General features: G+C 43.8%; 1 protein-coding gene across 9 annotated transcripts in view; it reads right to left on the bottom strand.

The window, feature by feature from the left end:
- AGAP1 (ArfGAP with GTPase domain, ankyrin repeat and PH domain 1) overlaps positions 1-26,178 on the bottom strand; it is a 309,204-nt gene that overhangs the window by 155,231 nt on the left and 127,795 nt on the right. For 6 of the 9 annotated variants that reach the window (XM_041464142.1, XM_041464145.1, XM_041464148.1 and 3 more), the window contains 3 exons: positions 17,751-17,878; positions 11,174-11,329; positions 6,296-6,388 (listed from right to left, as the gene is read on the bottom strand). In XM_041464142.1, the coding sequence (XP_041320076.1) occupies positions 6,296-6,388; positions 11,174-11,329; positions 17,751-17,878 (377 nt within the window). The remainder of the gene's footprint in view (positions 1-6,295; positions 6,389-11,173; positions 11,330-17,750; positions 17,879-26,178) is intronic. The other 3 variants (XM_041464147.1, XM_041464149.1, XM_041464151.1) reach the window with 1 other exon arrangement.

Below are 26,178 nucleotides of genomic sequence, written 5' to 3'. Positions count from 1 at the left end.
CAAACCTACCTGAGCACCAGGAAGGAAAAACACAAAGCAGGAGGAGTTTTGGAGAAGTCTCCTTCCAGGAGCTGAGGGGAGCCTCAGAGAAAGTTGGAGAGAAACTTTTCACAAGGGCCTGGAGTGCCAGGACAAGGGGGAGTGGATTCACATTGGCAGAGGGCAGGGTTGGATGGGATATTGAGAAGAAATTCTTCCCTGTGAGGGTGGGCAGGCCCTGGCACAGGGTTCCCAGAGCAGCTGTGGCTGCCCCTGGATCCCTGGAAGTGTCCAAGGCCAGGCTGGACAGGGCTTGGAGCAACCTGGGACAGTCGAAGGTGTCCCTGCCCATGGCAGGGGGTGGGGCTGTATGGGCTTTGAGATCCTCCCAAACCAAACCATTCTGGGATTCTCTGTTTTGGAGCAGAAGCAGCAGCACAGGGGGCTGGGTCTATGTGTAGTGAAACAGGGGGTTCAGTGCAGAAACACAGAGCTGTAAGGAATGGAAGCAATTCCGGGGTTCTGGGTCCCTCTACATGTTTGCTGCCATCCTCCTTCTGAAATGCTTTTGGCCCTTACCTGCATGAGCCACTCGTATTTCAAAACACAACCTGATGTTGAACTCAGAAGAGAGAAGCCATCAGATAAGCCCTGGCACCACTGGCTGTAGCATCATCTGTCTGTCGTGCTCCTCTAGATGGTTTTTTTCACCCTGTCAAGTCAGATGAATTAAACAGCAAGAGCTGCTAAGATCACTGCTTGTTTGTTCTCTCTTCTGGTGGACTCCAAGTAAACATTTGCAGCCAGGAAAGAGCAAAGAGCATTTGCTGCTTGTGAGGACAGCGAGTCTTGGATGTGACACTTGCCTGGAGCACTGGGGTGCTCTTGTGGGAATGAGGATGACTAAGGACATCACTCTGACTGAGCAGATGTGGCAGATGATCCCTTTTCAGAACCTATTTCCCAGACACCGCCGTGCCTGCTGAAATGCTCCTGCAGCTGGACAGACAGCTGTGGGTATTTTAAGGGAACACAGGTTTCAGGCAGGATGATCTCATTGCTCCAATGGAAGGAGCAAGGTAAGAAGAATGTGGTGTGTTATTCCATGCAAGATTTATGTAACTGGTGCTTAAACATCCCAGCTAGGGCTAAAAATGAACAGAAATGAGGTTAGGGAGTAACCTACTCAAAAATGAGGTTAGGAAATCAGTAGTGAAGCAGAGGAAGTAGAAAATCACTACTGAAACAGAGGCAACACTGACCTACAACTGAAAGGAGCAGTGACAGATTTTTTTTATGCCAGGTTGACATTTGATGACAGCATCTTCAAAGTTACCTTTGCTGAGTTTAATGATTTTTTTAATAAAATTCAGATGTACATTGGGAAGTGCCAGTTTTGTTTATGCCCATCTTAAGGAAAAACTGCAGCTTGTACATTCAGGAACCAAACTCTTCTTCATGAACAGCAAATCAGTGATGCCACCCCCATGCCTTGACATAAAAAATATTTGCCATTTTCAGGTCAGAGTAAAGGAAAAAAAAAAACAAAATACCTAATTTCATTAAGATTACTTTAATGTACTTAAATATGCCAAGCTGGCAGGCAAAGAAGGTCATTTGAAATATCACCTAAAAGTAAAGCCTGAATAAGATATTCCACTTTCTCCATTAATCCAGCCATTTGCAAACTGAGGGAAGGGAATGGATTCTGAAGTTCACCTTTGCAAGTCATGGATGGCAAATTTTTCACTGTGTCATCAATACAGCACTAACCATTAGAACATTTCTTTCTAATCCAGGCTTCGAGTTTGTCATCCCTAAATGATGCAGCAATTTGGGGGCACGAGAGGGGCAGCACCTCCCAGGGTAAGCCAAGGGTGGAGGCAACGTGTCAAACACTGATTTTGGCCAGTTTTTGGTAAAAGAACAGTCAAGGTTATATGGTTGGAGTATATAATGATGTGAGCATCTGTGATTAAGTGCAAAGGGCAAAGAGAAGAAGGGCTGGGAGCAGAAAGTCAAGGCCAGCTCTTACGTATTTATTTACATTCCAGTCTGGGGGGGATGGGGGCAGGACAGAGAGAAAAAAAATAATAAAAATTAGAAAAAAAAAAAAAAAAAAAAAAACCAGTCGGGGGGGGGGGGGGGAGGGAAAAAAAAAAAAAAAAAAAAAAAAATAAAAAAAAAAAAAAAAAAAAAAAAAATAAAGAGCACACAGCTGCCATCCCAAAAACAGACCTCCCATCTGCCACCCACGATTTGCATGTCACCTTCTCCAGGCTCATTTGTACTTCATTAACTGCCATTGACTTAACAAGATTTATGCAAATGACACCATAGGAGCTCGCTAACTCCCACTGCAATCAAGTGATTATGTATGTACAATTCTCCACAGCAATGAAAAATTAATACATGACAAGCCCCCTCACCGCTGAGCTGAGCTTCTTGCTTTTATTTTTCTTGTTGTGTGCATTTTTTTTTTAATTTGAATATGCCCTACTGATAAAGATTTCCCAAACCCACAAAAACCAAAGCAATTTTCCCAAAACACTACAAAACCTCCCATCCCAGAAAGTCAATTCACCAAAAGTGTGCAGCCCAATGTGTGCTTCAAAATATTCTTCAAAATATTCACTCAGGCTACCAGGAACAAGACTTATTTTCCAGAATAAATGGGTTTGGAGTGAGGATTCTCCAACCAGAGCAAGCCACTCACTTTTATTAGCAATGCTACAGAAAATAGCTTAAATATTCTTAGTTGAAGCACCTCTTTCTCAGAAGTACAGAACTTGCTATGGATTTTAACTTGAAGCCAATATTGCTCAAGACTTTTTTTGACTCTGTTTGATTTGCACAAGATTTTTCAATAGCACACAAGTGAAATTTTGTACAATTTTTAAAAATTTCTGACATTCCCAGTTCTCAGCAGCTGCTAAAAAGTCCAGGATTTAAGACATGCTGATGTGGCTGTGCATGCACAACGTATTGCTACCTCCCCAGGAAATCTGCCTTCCCAAAATTTCACTCACTTTAAGAGTATTTTGGCAGGAGTGAGCAGCCACTATTTAAAAACAAGCCTGCTTTTCATTGCCTACATTTTGGGTTTCTGCTGGGAGCAGGAAGGGTCATCAGGACAGTTTTATATGGCTTAGCCCAATAAAACCAAATTTAGCACTGCAGTGAAAAATCAGCTTTACCATGTAGAAAGGACACAGAGAATAAGATCATTAACTCTTTTTGACCAGGCTGCTCTGAGTTAAGGATAAAACCCTGAAGGAATGAGGTGTTTCCTTGGAAGGAAACAGGCTATTGACAATTTTACCTCCTTCATGGAACCCTGGAATGGTTTGGGTTGGAATGGCCCTTAGAGCCCATCTCATTCCAACACCCTGCCATGGACAGGGACACCTTCCCCTAGACCAGGTTGCTCAGGGCACCATCCAAATTCTCCCAAACTCTCAGGGATTTGCCTTAAACCCACAGGGATTCAGGCACCAAGGACAGCAATGCAGGAGCAGGTTGCAACTCCTGGCTTCTTTTGACCAAAACCCACTGGCAGCTGTGCAGGTCCATGCCTGGGGCCCAGAATGATCAACAACTCTTCCATAGTGCTGGGAGAGATTCCATTTTTTCCTCAAAACCGGAACGTTTCCAGCCTCCAAGGAACTTGATTTGGCTGGAGGTTTTATCATTTGTTTGTGGGGTGTTGTTTGATTTGGTTTTGTTGTTTGTTTGTTGTTGTTTTGTGGGGTTTTTTTGGTGGAGCTTTTTTGTTGTTGTTGTTGTTTAATTTTATTTTCCACAGCAGTCCTGGGAATGCTGCAGGTTGAAACCAGATTTCTCCTTCTATTCCCAAGTATCCTAAGCAACAAGAGACAGGGCAAGAAGAAACAGCCTCAAGTTGTACTAGGGAAGGTTCAGGTCGGCTATAAGGAAAAATTTCTTCACAGAAAGGGTGGTGAGGCATTGGCACACCTGCCCAGGGCAGTGGTGGAGTCCCCATCCCTGGAGGGATTTAAAATCCATGAGCATGTGGTGCTCGGGGACATGAGTTAATGGTGGCCTTGGCAGTGCTTGTTTCAGCACTGGACTTGGTGATCTTTCAGGGTTTTTCCAACCTTAATGGCTCTGTGACTCCATTTGTCACAGAAAACATCATCATGGAAGGGGTTTCTCATCATAAGAACAGCAGCACAAAGATTTTTAGCTTGAGAAGTTCACTTCCACATCTGTCTTATTCCCAGTTAAGGCATCAAATAAAAGGCATCAACTTTCCCAGCAGGAATTTCTGCTGCCTGAGAGAGCTCCAAGGACCTGGCACCTGTTGAGCCCCCTGAGAACGTGGCTGTATCAGCAACTGAACCTGGAGTCACCTCTACTGACCAGACCTCCAAAATCCTCCTGACATCTGAAAATGATGTGAAATCCCACTGGGAGCAGCCACCCTGCAGCACTGCAAAAACCTCCCAAGCTCCCACCCCAAAGCCCAAAAAATGGGATGGACCTGCTGAGGATGCACATCAAGGGTTTGTGGGTAGTGGCTTGTAGGTGACAAAATGAAATTACCATAATTGGGATCAGTAACAAGGAGGACATGTTCTCAAAAGATTGGTCATATTTGGTACATAAGCAGGGCTGCAAGGAGAGCTTTTCCATACAGAAATTCCAGATATTGTAAGGGCTATTTCTTTACAACATGCTGTGGCACAATCACACTTACAATGTTTACCTTATAAAACTCTTCCTACAAGTGTCTTTTTAATCAAATTAATTCCATACAACAGCATTTTAGGAAAGAACAGTTATGTATGCCTGGAATAAATACTGGCACGTCTATTCCTCAGTTTTACATTCTCAGCTGCACTCTTGTTTAATTAGCATTACCCAAAAGGATTGCAGCCGATCTAACCCATCCTGTACCATACAAAAGCCATAGGAAAATAAAATTGTAGCTTGCTTTAAATGCCTGGAATCTCCTCCCCTGAATGCAGAGCCAAATGCTGAACTCCTCTGCTTTCAAACTGCTCTTCTGGATTGCAGTGTGCTTGATTAAAATTTGCCTACTAGAGATTCACACACGACAGCATTTTTGCTGCCTGATGGTCCCAAAAGGTCTTTTAGAATGACTTCAGGAAGAAAAATCACAGCTAATAGTTAAGGGTACAAAATCAACTCCTCCTTGCATCCAGAAACAGAGGGAAAACACAAAACACCCCAAAATATGTAAACCTAACTCCACACAGGACATCCAGGGCTACCTGGCAGATAAGGCATGGACGGAGGGAAGATCAGGAGAGGCAAGTGAGCCTCTGGAGGGGAGGAAAGGCACCAAAACTACTGGAAAGAAACATGTGGAAAGAAAATAAGTGGAAAAGAAAGGGAGCTTATCTCTAGGAAGGCAGCTCTCACACGTGAGTAAACACTTGCAAACACTGACAGAGAAACTGTGTGAGAAGCATTCCATGGGAATGTGGAGATCTCAACCACATGGACCCAGTGCCATTTCATTTGAGCAAGTAAATCATCTCATTCCCCAAATACTTCCCATCCAACACTGGCACTGCTTTTGCCTTTGAAAGGAGTGTTCCCAGCTACAATTTAGCATCGAGTTTCCAGGCTAATGAAAGTGCATCTCGGCTAGTAAAAACAGACCAAAACAAATCCTCGGCTTCAAGTCCTGTTGTGTAATGAGAAAGTTTAATTAAGGCCACACATTACAGCTGTAAACGTTCTCTTATATAATAAGGTCTAAATGAAACTGAACCTAATCAAAGTTACAATTCCTTCATTAACAAATTACAAACAAGAGCGCGCAGCTGACACACCGGCCATGATTATCACAACTAATTGCCTCGTCGTTAGGGAGCAGCCTGAAACTGTGTTCAGATGTCCGTCTGTGGTAGCAAATTAGGGCCACATCAGGCTATTCCTGCCATCACAAGGGGCTCTTGTCGAGCGATCTGATTTACCCTGCGCCTGGCAGCACTCGGCCCAATCAAAGCTCCCTCTACAAAGGCAGCTTTGAAGCCAGCGCAGCCTAGAAACCCGCTCCATATGCAGGCCGGCAGACTGCACTTCATTAGGCCTGTTGTCACATTTTCCCTCTTCTTATTCTAATGATCCTATTTTAATACACATAGGAACCTCTCCTAATTGATGTCAAGTGAGTGACTTCCACATTCATCACCGGCGCACATCAAACGCCGCTCCGCGCTCGCCCTGCCACCGCCCTGCCTGGACCCCGAGGTGTGTCTTGTCTCCCAACTATGGAAAGCAGGGAAGGGAAAAAAAAAAAATACAACTATTTCGGCATTACCTGTTTAATTGGGATTGCACGGCCGCTTCCAATGCTGTCTGTTCTGCTCTCCAGGACCTTCTTCTCTTTGTCTGGGTCACTCCCTTTCCGAGACTGCAGAGCGAAAAGAAAAGTTTGTGCTCCATTAAATGCACACAGAGGATGCTTTTATTTGCTTTTTTTTTCTTTTGGGGCAATTAAAAAATACTTTGGCAGGTAAATACAGGCTCAAAATTGAATCTACACAAGTACACAACCATCCTAAAAATGAATAAATTTCCTGTCCACCACCCATAGATTTCAACCATCCACTAGTCTGAAATGCATTGGGGTTTAAAGAGTTACAGCTTCACTGTCTGAAGACCCACAACATCAGAGGACATGTTTCTGAAGTTTCCAACAGTAGCTCCAAAGAGGAATGAATGTGCCATCTCCTCGTTAAAAAAAATTTTATATAGCCATGCATACATTTAATTCACACCTGTGTGGCTCTTAGAAATGTCAGCAACTATTTAGAAATATGATTCTATAATACTGGATTTGACCATATGGACTTCAACTTTTTTTTTTTTTCTGCTTTGGGACAGTTAGAAAGTTGGAACTGCAAGAAAAGCCAGTGACTGGAAAAAGTTATCTGAACACAGTGTGGAAAAATTAGCATGAGGAGAATGTTACCAATGTCTAAAACCCGAGTTGCTTATCCTGGCTTCCTCCAAAGCTGGAAGGAGTGAGGTCACAGCACTCCCTTCATGGCTTTATCAAGTTATATGGGAATGTGAAGAAGTTATTCAGATCGCAGCCCGTTATTGCGACAGAACGCACGGGGCGCAGTGATTTTGACAGATTTATTTTATTACAAAAAGAAGACCTGAGAGTCATCCTCCTTAATAACTGCGCTGACAAGTGACAACTTCACTCCATTACTTTCCAATGGGAACATTACTCACACAATATCGGAAATGGGAAAACATTTTCGAGCGCTTTTCAACTCGGTGATGATGTATGAAAGGAGCCCACTGGCGGTGTCCGGCACCGCCATGGGGAGCTCATGAGAACTGGGGCAATGAAAACCAGAGCCCGCTCCAGCGGGAAGAGACTCCGAAATCAGGAGGAGAATCGGGAGCGTGGATCGCTAATGCCTGTCTCCCCCATCTCACAAAGGGGTGGGAGGAAGAATAAAACCCAGGAGCAGCTGCCCTCGGGCGTGAGGGGAGGACTCGGAGTAAGAGCATTCTGAGCTACGCATTCACCCAGCGGGGATCCCGCGCTGCCGGCCCCGCTCCGCCGGGAACGGGCTCCGATCGCCAGTTACTATGGTTCGGGGCAATGGAATGGCGTGCCGGGGAACTAAACAAAGAACAAATGAAAGCAAGCAAAACAAGTGGGAGGGATGAAATCCAGTGTGCAGAATAACTATTGTTCCTCGTCCTTCAAGACAGATTTCTGCCTCTGAAAGTGCCACTTCCCAAGAATACAAGGCAAAACAAAGCTTCAATGGCGCAAGGCGTCCGTAAGTGACATTGTAAAGAAACTCAGTGAAGGTGCCCAAATCCTTGGGAGGGGAGTTGTCAACTTGAATGTTTCTTTTTTATCTGACTTTTTTTAGAGAAAGAACCCTGCCTCTGAAATGCAGGCTGAATATCTACGCGCTGTTTTTCATTTCTGGTTTTAAATCATCACCATTCCCTAAAAGTTACTGCAGCTGGAAATCACACACTGCACGTGGAAGGGAAATGTCTACGTGCAAAACACTGGTAAATACCAAAAGTACAGAAATGTAGGGATTTCTGCTGGGCAAATTCCCTTCTAGCTGCTCATAGTCACAGAATCCCTAATGTTTTCCAAGGGGAGAATCTTCGCACGCTCCGCTATTTATAAAGATAAATTGAGCAGTGAAACAGAAATCTGATCTTTTATGCTTTTGTACCTATGACACACACAATATGTCTTATATCCTAGCAGAAAAAAATCCACTCCAAACCATGCTGGAGCAACACTTCCCAGGACTTTTTCTGATAGCACATCTACACAATAAATGGTTCTATTTAAAACTTGGTGCCAGCAAACCAAAACAAGTCTGGAAAAATTAAAGTACCTGCATGACCATCATTGGAGTGATTTCCCCAATGCACTGGAAGTCACTCACAGACTTAATCCACATAAAACTTGGCCCAAGATGTCACATCTGAGTTTGGGCACAACCAGACCCAGATCAGCAGTGCTGAGCACCCCAAAAGTAAAATACTCATCTCTAACACTAGAGATGGAGACATGGAGCTCATTTTAAGTCTGAAAAACTCCCTTGGAATTCTGTAAATATGTTAGACAGGTAACACTGAATGTGGGAAAGGTGATGCACCTTTCTATGCCAGAAATTCCCTCACCCAGTGTGGGATCAGACATGGTCAGAATCAGCTTCTTGCCCAGTGAACCTCATAAATACATTTTAAATCCTCACCTGCCCTATACAAGATTATTTGGTGGTCCCTGTTATCACACTGTCCAAAACAAAGGATATACATTTTTCTAATATTTCATCTATCTTATCACTTAAGGAGAAAATCAGCTGCTGCAACAATAGCTTTACAACAAACATTAATACTCAATGTCAAAAAGATGTGATGCTGCATTTAAAGCACTGAACATGTTTAAAATTCCCATCCCTATACCAACTCAAAAACTGTAATTAAGAAGAATCAAATATTTTCTGCTTAGCCCAGTTTTCTTCCAACAACAGAAGATCTAAAGATCACTAAACAGATTTCCTGTTAACAAGGGGTAACTTGGAAATTAAACAGAAATATGTCTGATTCTGTAAGAGATAAAGGCTTAAGTGACTGGGAAGAGAAGCACAGCAAGAAACCCAGAGCTAAACAGTAAAATATTTTAATTACACACTCTGTTCATAACCAGCATTTTCTGTGTAGTTATCTATTTATTCAATTAAATAATTCCAGGTTATAACTTGGCACAGAAGCTGGGTTACAGCAGAGTGGGTGTTAAGTACTTCAGGACATAGAATACAGAGCAACTCATTAAACAATCTCACTACACCCACCTTAAAAGACACAACTAAATCTGCAAAGGCAAATTATTACTATTTTTCCCAGTTATCAGACATTAAGACAACTATCAACACCCTCTCATGTTAGTAAATATGGCTCTCACTAATTACCACAAACCAGAGCTTTAGTCTGTTTACAGCTGACTTAACATTCTTCTTAAACCATCCTGAGACTGTAGATGGGTCTGTTTTTCTCTCCTCCCTTTCTCAAATTTACAGCTGCTCCAAGATGAAACATTCCCAGTTTCCCAAATGCCAACACCACCTCCAGAGCCCTGGCAGCCCCTCACACATCCTTCAGCCCGGCCATGGATGGACGGCGATGTTTTCAGGGATGCAGCAGCATCCCAGCTCTGCTTCCAGAGCTCTGACTGCTGCTGGTTTCTGGGCTGACACTGACATCTAGTGGGGCTGGGAACTCTGGAATTCTCCCACCAAACTTCAGGTTGTTCCCACCAATGGGAAGAAATCTGCACAGCTGCTATCAAATATCGGCGTCAAAGCTGGGACACTTCTTCCCAGGCCACTCATTTTGTTGTTTTCCACCTACACATCTGCACCCAAACACAAATGCAAGACTTCCTCTCCTTCCCAGGACTGGGAGATCTGGGTTTAAATCAAAATACCTCTATTGGGAGGGACACAGGAAACCTGGGGATCTGTGCTGTCAATCAGAGCTCCAGAATGGTGACAAACATTCCACTTGCTGAAGGTGGAGAGCTCAGATTTCCCTCAGAGTCTGAGGAAATGTTTTTTTCGTGTTTGTATGTGGGAAGTGAACATGATATGACCTTTGGAATAAAATATATAAATTCTCCATGTTGATGGGAAAGTTGTGGGTTCCCAAACACAACTAACATGTAGCTACAACCCCCAAGGGAGTTAACAGGAGAGCCCACAGCCATTCTGAGTTTGCTAAGACATGTGTGACCTGTCAAAAAACTGCTTACAAATCACAGTTACACCTGCAACACGATCCCAGAGCTTTCAGCAAGAGGGCTTAAAGCAAGGAAACCTTCACTCAGGGCTCCACTAGCATCTCCCAGACTACTTCTGCATAACAGAGACCTATCATATTGCACCATGCAGGTTTCTATTTGATTTTTTTCTTCTTTTGATTTTGGGTTTTTTGGCCTCTCAGTGAAGCAAAAAACAGGTGGTTTGGAAAGGAAAAAAAAAAGTTACTTTAATCTCCATCATTTTTTTTAACCCTGGAGAAGAAGAAAGTGAACTGATTCCATATAGTAACAAAAGTAGACTGCAGTAGTTATGGAATAGTTTGGTTTGGGAAGGAGCTTAAAGCCCATCTAGTCCCACTCCTGCCATGGGCAGGGACACCTTCCACTGTCCCAGCCTGCTCCAAGCCCTGTCCAGCCTGGCCTTGGACACTGCCAGGGACCCAGGGGCAGCCACAGCTTCTTTAGGCACCCTGTGCCAGGGCCTCACAGGGTGGAATTCCCTCACAGGAAAGGAATTCCTTCCCAATATCCCATCTATCCGTGCCCTGCCAGTGGAAGTCCCATCACTCCAGGCCCTTGTCCCCAGTCCCTCTCCAGCTCTCCTGGAGCCCCTTTAGGCACTGAAAAAGGCTCTGAAGTCTCCCTGGAGCCTTCTCTTCTCCAGGCTGAACAACCTCAAGCGTCTCAGCCTGTCTTCCTAGGAAAAGCACTCCTGTGTAAGCGTCAAACAGAACCACCCAACGATGATTCCAGGATATTCTTGTTTTTGACTCCATAGCTCTGTCTCAGCACGCCTGTGCCATAAGAGCAGCCCAGCTGCAGGGGGCTGAAGCTCAGGCTGTCCCCAGAGCAGCAGAGGTCCCCTGGCTGACTCACCGTGAAGAGGTTGGATCGGCGCTTGGACTGTTTACGGACAGGAGTTGGTGTGTTGGCAGTGGGAGGAACATCAATCCGCAGCTCCTTCTGGCTGGTGCTTGGAGTTGATGGGACAGAGGAGGAATAATCACTTAAACTCCCTCCTCCATTACTGGTCTGCAAGGATTAAAGGGAGTTTTAAACAGTGGTACGCTGCTTTCAAGAAATGACAATCCACAGCTGTATCTTATTTACTCCTGATTTACTCCAAATTGATGCAGAAGTGCAGCCAGGGCTCAGGGGCTCAGCAGGGCTGCCCTACTGCCACTTTCCCACACATTTCCATTCCAAGCCTTTAAACATCTCCCCCACCATTATTTTTTGAATACTTAGATAACTCTGTTTATACAACAGGCATATTTTCATTCTACACAGTATAACCTTAACTGGGTAGCAACAGTTTCATTTGTTTTCTAGTGTATGAGCAAGCAAAATACTGGGAAAACCTTCCAAATCTGGATTTCTACTAAATTAAATTCTAAATATCCAGTGCCATGGAGCTGCATAGCTGGAGTTAAACCTACTCTGGAGACACCAGATCACTGAAAGCTGATCAAGAAAATGAAAATAATTCAGGGTTGTAAAATGGCTACAAAGGGGTTGGATAAATCCCAACATATTCCAAACATCACAGAATCTCCCACAAGGACAATCGAGTCCAGCTCCTGGCCCTGCACAGGATTTGATGAAGGCACTGGTGCAAAGATACAAAACTTGTAAGTAAGATATTCCAATTTATTTGAAGCAGCCAAAACTGTGATGTTACATCCTAGTCCTGAAAGAAATAAAGCTTTGAGCCTATAAAACAATAAATGAACAGAGGTCACAAATTCCTAAAAGGAGGAAGATGAGGAAACCAGACAGAATGGAAAGGATCAAAATGTGATTAAGTCTTTTTTTTTTTTTTCTTTAAAAGGATTTATTAGACATGACATAAACAAGCACTAAAAACACCACAGAAGGAGGAGATGCTCTATGTGCTGCTGGGGGACTGGAGCGGGACAACAGGGAAAATTCTGCCTGCTGGGGATGGAAAACTCAGCAGAGGAGCAGCAGTGGATGAAGGGGCTGGGCAGTAACTCACACGTAATTCTGGAGGGAAAAGAAACGTCTGGGACGCACAGAGAAGGGGGAAAGGCCATCTTTAAAGCAGTCAAGTTTCCTGGAGGAAGTGAGGAAAGGTGGTAAGAGGGTATTTCCAGAATTCCTGAGGAGAAAGATGCTCATGGGACTTCCCCCATGCTTCTTGGGGATGGGGATCTCAAGCTGTAACCAGTCAGGCTGCAAAAGCAGGAGACAATCCCTTACAGCCCCCAGTGAAGTCTCTGCATGTTCCAAACTCTCTTCTGATTCTAGCAGCTTTCCCAAAGCAAGGAGCAGAAAGTGAAGGCACTGCAAGCAAGAGCAGGGCCAGAGACATTTCCTACAACATTCTCAAGTGCCAGAGGAAGCAGCAGCAGAACTGGGAGATGTGTACAAAACAAAGGAGATGAAATAATGTAATTGGAATGATCGTTTTTAGTGACCTAATGGAGAACAGTAACACTGGACGGATGAGCAGGACAAACTGGGAGCAAGTGGCCTCAATTACCCCACATTTGCTTTTCCTGTCTCTGTAGCAGCTTGTTCCCAAACCACTGGGTGTGTTGGAGATGAGAAGGGTGGCAAGGAAATCTAATTTTTTTTTAAATTGAAATTACCAGATTTATACCCTAAGAGCCTACTTCCCAGATGGAAAAAAATGAAAGATTCCCTAAAATTCTGCCTTTAAAATCCTTCATCATTTTATAGCATCATTTTACACTTTTTGCAGCTGTCTCCTGGATTTCTAAGTGATTTATAAGTAACTCCTAAAGGAAAACACAAACTTGTTGGATATTCTATTCCCCAAAGACACACAGAGATTTTCTTTAAAAGAAGTCCTGCAGGCAATGTTTCTCTTCTCACAAGCCAAGCCCAGTGGATTTCCAGCTTTGTAAATAAAACTCTGAGGTCATTTCAAAATAAGGTACTGGCTGGAACAATGAAAAAACACAACCAAAGAAACACTTGCAAACCATAGAATGGTTTGGGTTGGAAGGGACCCCAAGGACCATCTAATTCCAATTCCTTGCCATGGGCAGGGACACCTTCCACTGTCCCAGGGTGCTCCAAGCCCTGTCCAGCCTGGCCTTGGACACTTCCAGAGATCCAGGGGCAGCCCCAGCTTCTTCGGACACCCTGTGACAGTGCCTGCCCACCCTCACAGGAAGGAATCTAAAATGCTTGTTCTAGATAAATATTAGGTTAGTTAGAAACAACCCTGTAAATACAAAACGATTGTGACATATGTGGCATTAAATACATTATCATTCCTCTTTTAGTTTTAGTTTTGACATTCCAGAAAATTTCCAAAAAGCTTTTCAATAATCAGGTCTCACATAGAATGAAATAATGGATGACCAAGCTGACTGCACTGTGCTTTTAGTAGTTTAATTTACGTTTTTGGACAATCATGTTGTAGTAAAAACTGTCTGGAGGCATTGTGCAAACATGAATAATGCATCACTACAGATTTACAACAGGTAGTAAGGAGCGAGCTTGTGTGGCAGCCACACCTGAGCTGCAGCTTTGTAGTGGATGTTAAGCTCCACACCTTCCCAGGAGTAATGGAAATCTCCTTGGAGAACGACACTGCTGACCAGGAAGCATAACTCTTGGCACTGCAGTCCACAGGGATGGACTCTGAGGGGCTGGAGTGTGTCCAGGGAAGGGGCTGGAGCCCCAGGAGAGGCTGAGGGAGCTGGGAAGGGGCTCAGCCTGGAGAAAAGGAGGCTCAGGGGGCCCTTGTGGCTCTGCACAGCTCCTGACAGGAGGGGACAGCCGGGGGGTCGGGCTGTGCTCCAGGGAACAGGGACAGGAGGAGAGGGAACAGCCTCAGGCTGGGCCAGGGCAGGTTTAGATTGGATATTGGGGAAAATTTCTTCACCAAATGGTGTGTAAGGTCACTCTGTCAGAGAGGAATGCACAGAGACCAGGCAGACATGGAAACATGGTGCCATTTTCAATCTCCTCTCACAGCAGAACTAACAGGTGAATTCCAGGAAAGCCAGCCAGTGTGAAAACATATGCAGACTGCAGATTTCAAGGAATTAGTCACTGGTAAAACAATCTTTCCATCTCTATCTTCAAAAGTGCAGCTTACTGCTGGGGATTCCTGTTTGGAATCTGCACATCAATTTGTCTGGAGAGGGGCCTGGAGCCCTTCACACAAACAGCAACAGCAGCTGTTGTGCCAAAGGCTTTTCCAGCTGTTTTTACAACAGTGCAAACCAGCTGCAGGTAACTCCTCAGCAGGTTATCCAACCCCCACAGAGGCACTGAGGACCACAGGTGGGGCTGAGCTGAGCAGCCTCATGGGTTTGGGAACCAGATCATCTCCACTTCCAGGGGCTGAGCAGAGTAAACAGCCCTTTGGAACTGTTTCTATTGGCACTATTCTTCTAAGTTAGTATCTTAAAATTGCCTTCCTGATATGTCACGTATAAAAGGCAAGCAACTCCTCGAGCACGATGAATTTAGGGAAAAGGAATGCCTCTGTGGGGTTTTGTGAGGGAAAAGGGAAGTCATTCTTCTCTGAATTAGACTTAGACTGAAATTAGCTCCTCGAGCACCAGGATGAATTTAGGGAAAAGGAATGCCTCTGTGGGGTTTTGTGAGGGAAAAGGGAAGTCATTCTTCTCTGAAATTAGACTTAGCATGGTATACAAGCATATCATGCCTATGAAGAATGTCAAGGCACAGGGGAATGTGGGAATGAAAAGTGGGACAGACATGCAGAACACAGAGATACAGAAGTGACTGGTCTGTACTTGTAAAATGTAAATTAAAGACCTATTCCAAGATGTCCTGTGGCCAATAAGAGGCCCCCAATCTACTGCACAACACTTCTTCCCCTCTAAACAGCTCAGTCTACCTCTTGATGTGTTCCAAAAAGCCAGACAGTGGGCTCTGACTGGAATACCTGAATGCAGCAGACAGAATGTAAGCACTGTTGCACCATCCCTCTTGTTGACAGAGTATACAACTGCTCTGTCCATTATGCTCATGAATGGTAATCCTTGGATTTGAGAATAAAATTCTTTCCATGCATTCTGTGCTGCCTTGAAAGCCAACAGAGGTACCTGAAGTACTTGCAACGGTTTTCACGGAAAACCTTCCCCTTGACTGACATAGACATTAAAAACTAAGTCAGAAGGAGAATTAAGCAGCATCTACTACAAAGACAAGTGGATTTTGTCTCTGGAATAGGAAGCATCTTACTGTGTGGGACAGGCCTCTGGAAATACGCAGCTACAGACACTCCTGAGAGCGTTTTCTGGAAGGGATCTCACTGAGGCAGGCACCACCTCAGACTCCTGGACATGCGGATGGAGAAGCACCCACACACACAGACAAGTCTGTCACAGAATCCCAGAGCGGTTTGGATTGGAAGGGACCTCAAGGCTGATCTTATTCCAATACGCTGCCACGGACAGAGACAATTTCCACCAGACCAGACTGCTCCAAGCCCTGTCCAATGTGGCAGACTGAAACCACAGAAGCCCTAGATGGTGCTGAGCCTTAGAATTCCCCCCAAGGTATGCTAAGGGCTACTCTGGCTAAGGTGACACTCTATACCTCTTTTTTTTCTCTCTCTAAAGCCTAAGCTTTTGACTGCAGAGTCATCTGGAGAGTTTGCAGGAGTTCAATCCCCGGGATGATCCAACCAGAGATGGAACAATATCCGACTTTAGCTGAAGTGCTGTGTGTAACCACTGCCTCTGAAGGCCTCTGCTCCTGTGGAGAATGCAAGTGGCAGGGCACTGCACCGATAACGGGTTTGATTCATGGAGGAAATCTTCAGAGAAACATCATTACGCCAAGAGAGATGTTCCAAAGGGCAAGACACCAGCCAGTCTTCCAGCCAAGATCAGAGATGGCAAATCTTGCCCCAGATCATCTTAAACTTGGAATTGCAGTTGCAAAGTTCTTTTAAGTCTGGGATAAGGATTCAGCTTCCTTCCCTTAAACAAGGTCATACTGCCTTTAAGTGTAGCACAAAGGAGATACGACATGAAACAGATTTCTGGCCTCTACTTTTAGGCATGACATCAGTCTCAGAAGAGAGACATCTTTGACTGGTGATGCAATTGCCCCTTTAGGTAATTATGACACCTGGCAAAGGCAGTAAAGAACATTATTTCACTTTTATTGAAACAGAATCTAGGAAGCCTTATCACAAAAGCTACCTTGCCTTGATTTTCCCAAACAGTTCTTATCACTGGCAAGAAGTTTGCTGCATAGGTGATGGTATTGGTCTAAAATTTGGTGTTTGCTGTTGACCTTCAAACTAGACTTGTGTAGGAAGCCAGTGAGCCCCCAGATATTTGATGTCCTTCAGCAAAAAAGCTTCATTAACAAGAAATGCCCTCAGAGAGGGCGAGTTCCAAGGGCTGTGGCCATGAACTGGTCAGAGACAGAGCAGCTGAGGAAACCTGGAATGGGAGAACCTCTCCCATGTGAGAACTTGTTCTTCACCAGAAGGTTCAACACACCTCACTCAGCACCTGCTTTAGAAGGGAGGGTCTGAACTCCAGCATTCTCTTTGGGCTCATCAGCAACAGCCACAGTCACAGCCTGAGGTTGTATCAGGGCTCAGCCTGAAGCAGAGTAAGTCACAGCAGAGAACTCTGAAGACTAAACTGGCTCCTGCATCTTTAGGGTGATAACCCAGTGGGAGACGTTACTCCCTTCTGCCAAAAAGCAGGCACTGTGTGGGATAAAGGTCCATAGCCAAAACAAATCCTCATGTGGGTGGCTCAGGACTGCAAAATAACCTGCATATTACTGAGTTTACACTGAAAACCACACCAGAATGGCTGTGGATATCTGACATCATTCAGTTTATATCCATCCCAGCTGGGGACAAGCCAGAGATTATCAGTTGACACTAGAAAACAAAGACACTGAGGAAGGGCATTGTCAGGGAAACACGGGAGCATGCAATACACGTGGGTAAAAGTTGGTATTAACCATATGTTAATGCTAAGAAAATGTTGGTATTAACCATATGTTTCTCAAAATACCATTGAGTGTAAAATTCCAGCACTCTGACCGCTGGGATACACCAGCTCAGCACAGCTGAGTGAGAGTAACCACCAAAAACACAGCAAGGGGATGTTGAACCACAGCACAGAAAATCCTGCAACTGTAATGATTTGCCTACCAAGACCTGCAGGCTGCTGGGTATCAATGAGAATGACCAAAGCAGGCTTATCAATCCAAGCAGGCATTAAAGCCAAATTATTCTGGCTTGCTACTTTGTTTCTTGAACTCAAGCCAATCTTAAAAAAAAAAAAAAATTCAAATATCACTTCAAACTACAGAGCACTGGCAGCATTAATAAAATGACAACTACCTCTCAAGCAGCAAGAAGAGCACTTGAAATGGCACGAAACACATCAGAGATGAAAAGCAGCTTATCAGCTCCTTTTCCAAGCATTGTTTTTGTCTGTACCTGGCTGATATGTATGGCAGAAACCTGGGCAGAACACACGGAGGAGTGGCTCGGAGAGTTGGGTAGAGATTTGCAGGGTCCGATTGAGAGCTGCTGCTTCTTCTTGGTGGAAACGATCTTCTGGGCAACTGAAGGGAAACAAAACAGCCAGGCAGGTCAGGCAGAGCACTCGTGGGAAGCAGGGCACGGTGGGAAAACACACAATGAACAGCACACAAACCGGGGGTCACCACCAAAGGCTGCTCCAGAAAATGATGTGTTACAGGGAAGGGGAAAGGTGCTGGTTTCCCATGGTGTCCCATGGGAGACTCCAGCTGGGTTTTCAAAATGGAAAACGTGACTCTAGAAGTCTCATTCCACCAGGTGAGCATCAGAGGACTTGGGGAAAAAATTACAAAAAGCAATACCAGGAATTCTGTACCAAGTCCTCTCTGTGTTTGTAACACCACACTAACACAGCTCGTGGTAGCAAACATTTTCCATTCTTCTATGGGATATTCTCCTGGCAGACAGGAGATACTTGGCCTCTGCTGCCAAGGAATAAAACGGATTTCCCTTTTTTACCACACACTGCACCAGGGCTATCCACTGTGAAGCCCAAACCAAAGATAACTGGAATATTAGAACTGATAAAGTTCCAATATCCCTAAAGTTCTAATATTCTAACCCTGACATCGAATAAATACCTGGATTGGTGGTACCACACATCCCAGTGAAATTCTTTATGGCAAGAACTTGCATCATTATTTCTAATTTTAGCTTTTATTCCTTAGCAGCAGGAGCAGCACAGCTGGAAAAATGCCTAATTTTTTTTTTTTTCACAATTTATTAAGACATTCTCTTCAGCATGGAAGGAAAAGCAGCACTTATCAAACGGATACAGGGATCAGAACCATTAACATCTCTATACACAGCCTGGCAGACCCATAATAAAAAAGATCAAACAGAACTCATGTGGAATGCAGCAACTTCGAAACCTCTCCTACAATCTTTCCATTTAAACAAGTCAAACCATTTCAGAAATTCATCCCATCACACACTGGAACTTGAGCTCATGCTGCTAATTCAGCTAAAGCCTTTGGAAAGAGCTCTTTTTATGTCATAAATACATAAAAATAAAATTTCTTGCTACCTTTTGAGTCACAAATTAAACACTAATCAAAAATTCAGTCTTTGGAAACAGGTACTTGCGTAGTGGCTAAACAAAAATGGCACTAACTAAATTTAGCTTCCTTGCATGCAGTTTTCTTCATGAAGGGAAGCACTTCACAAAACTTATGCTAAGGAGTCTGCAGTCACTTGCAGCAGCTGCACCAAAACCAGTGACATTTACTGGCATCTCATTAAAAAGTTCCCCAGAAACTCGTTGGAATTAAGCCAACAGAACCCAGTCTGTCTTGTTCGGCAAACACAAAAAGACAATTATGTAAATTCCAAGATTATTTTCCCTCACTACATTACAGCACAGGCAGGGACAGTGTAAGCATAGTTTCTTCTCAAATGAATGTAATTTTAATAACAAACTGGTCTGTGGCTTATGTTTTTCATGTAAATTAATGATGGCATAACCATGATTTAGTAAGAATACATTGTATAAAGAATGGCTCATATATATGAAGAAGCAGCTTCATTAGTTACATCCCACCTCCAATAGGCCTCTTATCATCCTGAAAAGGATGATATCAATTAATTTATCTTCCCCTAGCATATTGATCATAACCTTCATCAGCTAATCATGTTTAAATTAAAGGGGAATATCGTAGCACTCTGTCATTTCAGACCCATTGGGTTATTGATCTGGAGCCTGGGAAGCTATATATTAAAATATTTTAAAACACATTAGCGAGTGAAGAGAGCAAACCAAAGGTCAGATTTTAACATATGCACATGGATTTGTCTTCATCCTATGTGGTACAGACCTAAATTAAGACCAAAACTGAACAAAAACCACACATGAATGAAAACTACCTCATCTGCAAAAGCTCCTGCTCTCACATAGGAGAGATAATTAGCCCAGGGAAGTATCTACCTCCTCCCTGCAATGTGAGTTCAGGAGTGTTGTAGCACTGACACACACAGCACAGTCTGGGCAGGGAAGGAGAAGGAGCCCAGCACAGTCTGAACTCAGTGACTCAAACACACGGCCTGAACACGAGCAAGGCACCAGGCTGCCCCAAGCCCCAGTGTCCAACCTGGCCTGGGACACTGCCAGGGATCCAGGGGCAGCCACAGCTGCTCTGGGCAGTGCCAGGGCTTTCCCACTCTCACAGGGAACATTCCCTCCCAAGATCCCATCCATCCCTGCCCTCTGGCAGTGGAAGCCATTCCCTGTGTCCTGTCCCCTCAGTCCCTTGTCCCCAGTCCCTTTCCAGCTTTCCTGGAGCCCCTTTAGGCCCTGCAAGGGGCTCTGAGGTGTTCCTGGAGCCTTCTCCTCCCCAGGTGAGCACCCCCAGCTCTTCCAGCCTGGCTCCAGAGCAGAGGGGCTCCAGCCCTTGGAGCATCCCTATGGCCTCCTCTGGAATCTCTCCAGTAACTCTACATTGTTATGCTGGGGGCCCCAAACTAGACACAGGTGGGGTCAAAACAGACCATTCCTCACCTCAAATTTCTTAGCTCCTTGCTCCATCAGAACAATGATCTTCTATAAAGTCAATAAAAATTTCAAGAAAGCAGAAATATTTTTGTCCCAAGCTGCTTCTGAACACAATATTTGAATTTAATACTCTCTAAAAAATATTTCTAAAACAGATGAATACCAACATAACTTATGGCAGATATCAAAAATAATTGTGAGAGTGAGAAGCATTTAAACTCTTTTTAAAAATCAGTTGAATTGTCTGTACTTTTATATACTCAATCTACCAATTTGGGACAGGTTTTATTGTAATATATCAGTAGTATGAAAATCTAAACAAAATTTATGTGCAAAGTCAAGAACTATTCTGCAAATAAACAGGGATATGCCATGGATACTTAGAGTTGTAAACAAGGAGAACTAATATTTAGCAAATATTTGGTCTTGGAGGAGAACTGACGCTTAGTTTTTATACATCTAAATTTAATTCCAAGAGCCAGAATGACTGGGAGTCGTACTCTGCTTGAAGGCATTGATAATGAAAAGCATGTGAAATTCCTGCTCCGAGTTGGGAGGGAAATCTCTTGGTTTGAATGCCTCTTCTTCCATGCCTGACCTAGCGCACCACAACAAAATTAACCTTCCCACCCCCTGCCACTTCCATCTCAAACGCTACTTTTTGTTAGTCAAAACCCACTCACTGCTCAGCATCTCCGCTCCCTCCCTGCCCACGTGGTTTTCAGGGAGCAGGAGAGCTTGGAGCTGCACATCGAACTCTGCGGATCTCCGTGCAAACCACGTTTTCCAATGGAAACAAGGGAGCACAGCTCATTTCCCCAAGCAAAGCCCTGCCACTCTGCACTGGGGGATGAGGAGCAGAGGACTGAATTCCCTCGGGGGAGGACCAGGGTGGTGCCTCCATAATGAACTGACTCCTCTTGGTGCTCCTTTGGGAGTCATCCCCACTGGGAACGCTGGTGCCAGAGGAGCTGCCCTGACAGAGCTGTCTTGCCTTGGTTTAAAGGGCTGCTCACACATCAGCTCCTCCTCTATCCTAATGCCTTGTGAAGGCTGACCTGGAACAGAGACTAGGCAGAGGTAAAGAATAAAGCAGGGATTTATTAAAATGCCTCAATGGATCCACCTTGGGCAGCACAAGAGCCCAGCCAGGGCTGCACCCAAGATGAACCAAAATGGTCACAAAAATGGTCATGAGGTCACAGGGTCTCTCACTTTTATGAGTTCTTGCATATTGGAGTTCATTGTCCAATTATAGCTTTAGGTTATCAAATCCCATCCTTCTTGTTTTTCTCTCTTCAGTCCGCATTGTTTATGCTCTTGGGCCTGAGATTTGGATCAGTCACCCTTGGTCTCCCTTGTTTTGTCTCCCTACTCTGTGAAGAGAGCTCACCATCCCCTAATATGAAGCCCAGAATAAATGAGTGTACACACTGAAGCAGCATAGAATCTGAAAAATAAAAAAGCTAAAACCTGAGGCATCAACCTCATCAGCACAGCTCCATCCAAGGACAAGGATGAGAAAGGCAGGGACCTGAGGGGAAAAGACTCCCTAGGAGGAGTTCAAGGCACAAGGTGAGACTCTACTCCAGCCCCAAATCTCTGAAAACTGAGAACACTTTGAAGCACCCCAGAGATGAGCTGAGGGAAACTTCATCTAGGCTGAGACCTGACCACTCCCTGCTCCTAAGATGGATCCTGGAAAACACCCGAAGGTACCAGAAGTCTGATCACTTTTCATTCCCAAAAGGCAGGGAATACAGTTACTCCTGTGCTTTTTTATACATTTAAATTGCTCGACCAAGGAAAGCTTGGAATATTAAAAGGGAAGACTCCAGGCATACAAGACCCCTAACATCTGGTGCCATTTCTCTTCTTAGTGATCACAGCACAGGGGTGCTGCATATTTTAGGAGATGCAAACACTCTTCTCCAATTACCACTAATTTAAATCAAAACTGGTTTCTCATAAAAACCTGTGTAAGACCATCCATCTCCTCTGCACGTCCAAGAATGAGTAAACAGCAGGCTCAGTTAAAACCTACCACTTGTGCAAAAGATGGGAATGCAGAAAATTTTCCTTCACTGATGGACAGACAGAAAAATGGCTTTCAGTTGAAGCTGGAATGCTGACAGCTGAGTGGAAAACATCAGCAGGGATAAACACTTTTTAAATAAATGTTTTAACTACTTGGGGGGAAAAAAAAAACAATGCAAAATCAGGATTTTTGTGTGAGCAAGTACTTGCTTTTACCTTAAAAAACACAAGTGGAAGATGTTAATATATATAGCAGCTTACATTTTTACAGCAGCTGCCTTTTAGCTTAATATTCCATGTTTACAGGATAAGTAAGGGTTCAATAAAAGTAAATTTATTCCACAATTACATATTGCAGGAGAGGCAGTAATAACTACCAGAGCAAGCCTTAACCACAAACGCTTCCAAATGGGAAACATTAATGTAAGTAGCCACTATTAAGGCCATTGTGCCTGTTATTTTAAATTCAATCAATTTTCTAGGCTAAACAACCTTTCTATTTTTCTGTTTAAAAGGAAAGCTTGGCATCCCATATGTGAGGCGTTATAGAGAAATGAGTGCTGGACAATTCTAAAGCTGGAGTTTGGAAATGGCAATTTATCCAGCTAATTCCTGGCCACATGCAGCCAGAAATGTCTGAAGTTACTTTGCTCTGAAGAAGTGGTGCCTCGGTGAAGTCACACCAGGGGAAAGGAGCTCCTGCTCTGCACTGAGCACAAACCCCTCCATGCTCTGACAGCCTGTGGTGGGACTTGCTGGGAGAAACCTAGATGACCAAAAAAGAAGTCAAATTGACCAAAAATATATAAATCTGTAGTGCAATGCACCAAAAGGAAGCTTTACAGGACAAAGTGCTTGGCTAACCAATCTTTGCTTCTTAAACATTGTCTTACAAGACATGAAAATACAGCTGTAAATCAGGCTTGGTACTAAATATCTTTCATCAATGCCAACTTTTTTTTTTTCCTCCACAGGTAAATCTAATTAACATTGCACATCACTTATTCTCAACTTCCATGCAAATCACTGCCTTCCAAGACTAGGTAAGCAAATATGCCAATAAATCCACTGGAAACAATCTGGCATCTGAAGCAATTTGAAAAATAAACCTGTGTTTTCTTCACTGCTTGAACTGTGTTGCAAGTAGAAGCACACGACTCGAGGATTTAAGGGGACCATTGTGCCAGACACACAGGTAAAGTCTCCTGCACATGGATTTACCTCACCAGTACCTCCTGGAGCTCTGCTGATCTCCCCATGAGGGCAGAATAAAGTCATAAATCCTGTTATATCCCACACAGAGTTATGATTTTAAATGCAAAGATTAAAAAATGTTGAGACAAGAAAAAAAGTCAACTTGAAAGGACTCAAAGAGAATGTTGTCAAATTGATGTGTTTTGTAAAAAGTCCATAAAGGAAGCAACTGAGTTGTTAATTACCCTTTAAGAATAACACTCTTAAGGATAACATAATTGTATGTATTTAATTCTATGTCAAAACATAAAATCACTTTTTTAATCACATCAAAACATGAGTTTAAGTAACAGAAAATTATATGATGCTTCAGGATTTTACCACTTCAGTGAGCAGCTTCATGAAGAGCCCATTTTGGGGCACACACCACCAAATGACTGCTTTCATAGAGAACATTTCTGCTTTCTGAAGAGTCATGCACACCCAACGAGCTCACTAAGAGAGCACAGAGAAGGACACAAAGTGATAGAAAGCTGCTGGTTGTGGTAGTGCATCTCAGATGCAACCAACCCTCTAGATGTCCTATTAACTCAACTTAAAGAAAAAGCTCACCAAAACAACAGAATAATCAATGGTTTTCTTCTTTTAACTGCCAAAATGACACAACATTGTTACCTAACAACTCAAAGTCTGAAGTCAGAGGTGCAACCACACCATGAGATCACACAGCTACATCCAGACAGGGCACAGCTGGTTCCAAAACAAGGGCCATGATTGCTGGGGCATCTAAGAAAAAAGTTATAGTCACCTAATACTTTGAACAAATATCACTTTTTCACATTAAATATTCACAGATATTATTCCTCAAGATGTGAGTATTCTCCTCAGAAAAGAGCAATCAGGTTTACTACAGCAACACCAAAAAAAGGTGCATAAACACATCACTGCCTCTGAAGCACAACTTATCTAGGCCGTGCACCAAACTCAAGCTAGAGAATGTTCTTGTACTTTAAAGAAAAACCTCCCTTTTTTAAAGAAAACAAACCACCAAGGACCTAAATAAGATTAAATAAACCACCTCAGCCCTAGAGCTCGTTGGCAACTGAGACACCAAAATCCAAATGCCCCCTCTTAGGCACACAGGGACTTGCTGGAAAAAGAGTTAAGCTTTGCGTTAGCAGCAGCACAGTGCACGTGGAATAAATCCTGCTCCCAAAACACCCTCCAGAAATCCAGCAGCAGATAGGAAGTACTCTCCTCCACCACTACAAGCGAAAAATCCTCTGGGTATGTGGGTTTATGCACATCCAGCTGTCACAAAAGCAGCTCCCTGCCAGAGCAGAAGCATCATGGAGCATTTCACATAAATCTCCCAAAACACATAAGCCCCCCCTTTGCACTTTAATCATTTGCTAACAGTTACAATAAGATTGTATTAAAAATTTAAACTGCCCTACTTAATGCAATTTACCTTCAAAGGTCCATTTCCAGAGAATGAAGTCGAATGATATAAATGTCGAACACTTGATCAGATTTATGGCGCCCAAGAATATTTCTCTTGATACAGATCTGACGAGTGAAGGCTAATGGCTTTAGTTTTATTACTTTTTAAGCACTTAATGGGAAAATTTAGACATTTTCACAAGACTAAGCTCCAGCAAGAATGGTGCATTTAGAGGATGACAGCAGAGGAGAGAGCTGTGTGCTCTCCGTGGAGATGACCGGTTACTAAGCCAGAGATTAACGCCAAGTATTTATCCTGATAATTTGTCACACAACAGTCAGGCCTGAGTGCCCCTGCCCAACAGGGGAGAGACAGCAGCACAACCTGCTGACTCCACAGCCAAGTGCCCAGATGGAATTGGGGCCAAACTCCCAGGGAAGGACAACTGAAGTCACAGCGGGATTGTAAAAGCAGGAGCTGAGCGATAGTGCCAGGGGTGCAGATCAGCCAGTGCCTGCAGGTGATTAGGAAACAGCCCTTCCATTCTTTAGGGAATCACACCTTTCACCCCAACCACGTTCTCCATAAATGCTACAAAGCAATAGTTTCACTACTCCAAAACCACTTTTTTTTCCCTATATAATTTTTTTTTTAACTGAAAGACAGCTGGGAGTCCTCAGATTTCAATTAATGTCGAGGTACTTGGCCAATCAATCACCAAGTGCTATAAATTCCCCTCTATTTCTCATTAGTTACACTATTGCACAGCTTAAATCTAAACATACCTTTCTGGGAGACTGTAAATTACCAGGCCTAAGACACAAGTGAGTGCATCAGGCATCAGGAGGGGCATAAATGATGGGAGGGAGGCGATTGTGTGTGCGCTCAACTCCGGCTGATTTACTCCTCACCGGGGCTTTTTTCACACCCAAGGAGCAGCAGCAGAAGTGCCACCAGCAGCACTCCATCTCCTGGAGTTTGCATATCTGACTTGAGACCAGTAATGACCTGTCTTTATTAACATTAACAAGTTTTATGCCCCAAATCCAATTTTCTATGGAAAAAAATATTTCTTCAGCATCTGCCAATAACGTTCTTTCATTAAGTGCAGATAGAGCTCGAAGAAAAACAAACCTCTGCCTTAATTTAAAATTGGTTCT

The sequence above is a fragment of the Pyrgilauda ruficollis genome, unplaced genomic scaffold (assembly GCF_017590135.1).
Source record: "Pyrgilauda ruficollis isolate IOZ18807 unplaced genomic scaffold, ASM1759013v1 scaffold172, whole genome shotgun sequence".
In the NCBI taxonomy this organism is placed as follows: Eukaryota; Metazoa; Chordata; class Aves; order Passeriformes; family Passeridae; genus Pyrgilauda; species Pyrgilauda ruficollis.
The sequence above is the reverse complement of the archived record's forward strand: the minus strand, read 5'-3'. Positions and strand labels throughout refer to the sequence as shown.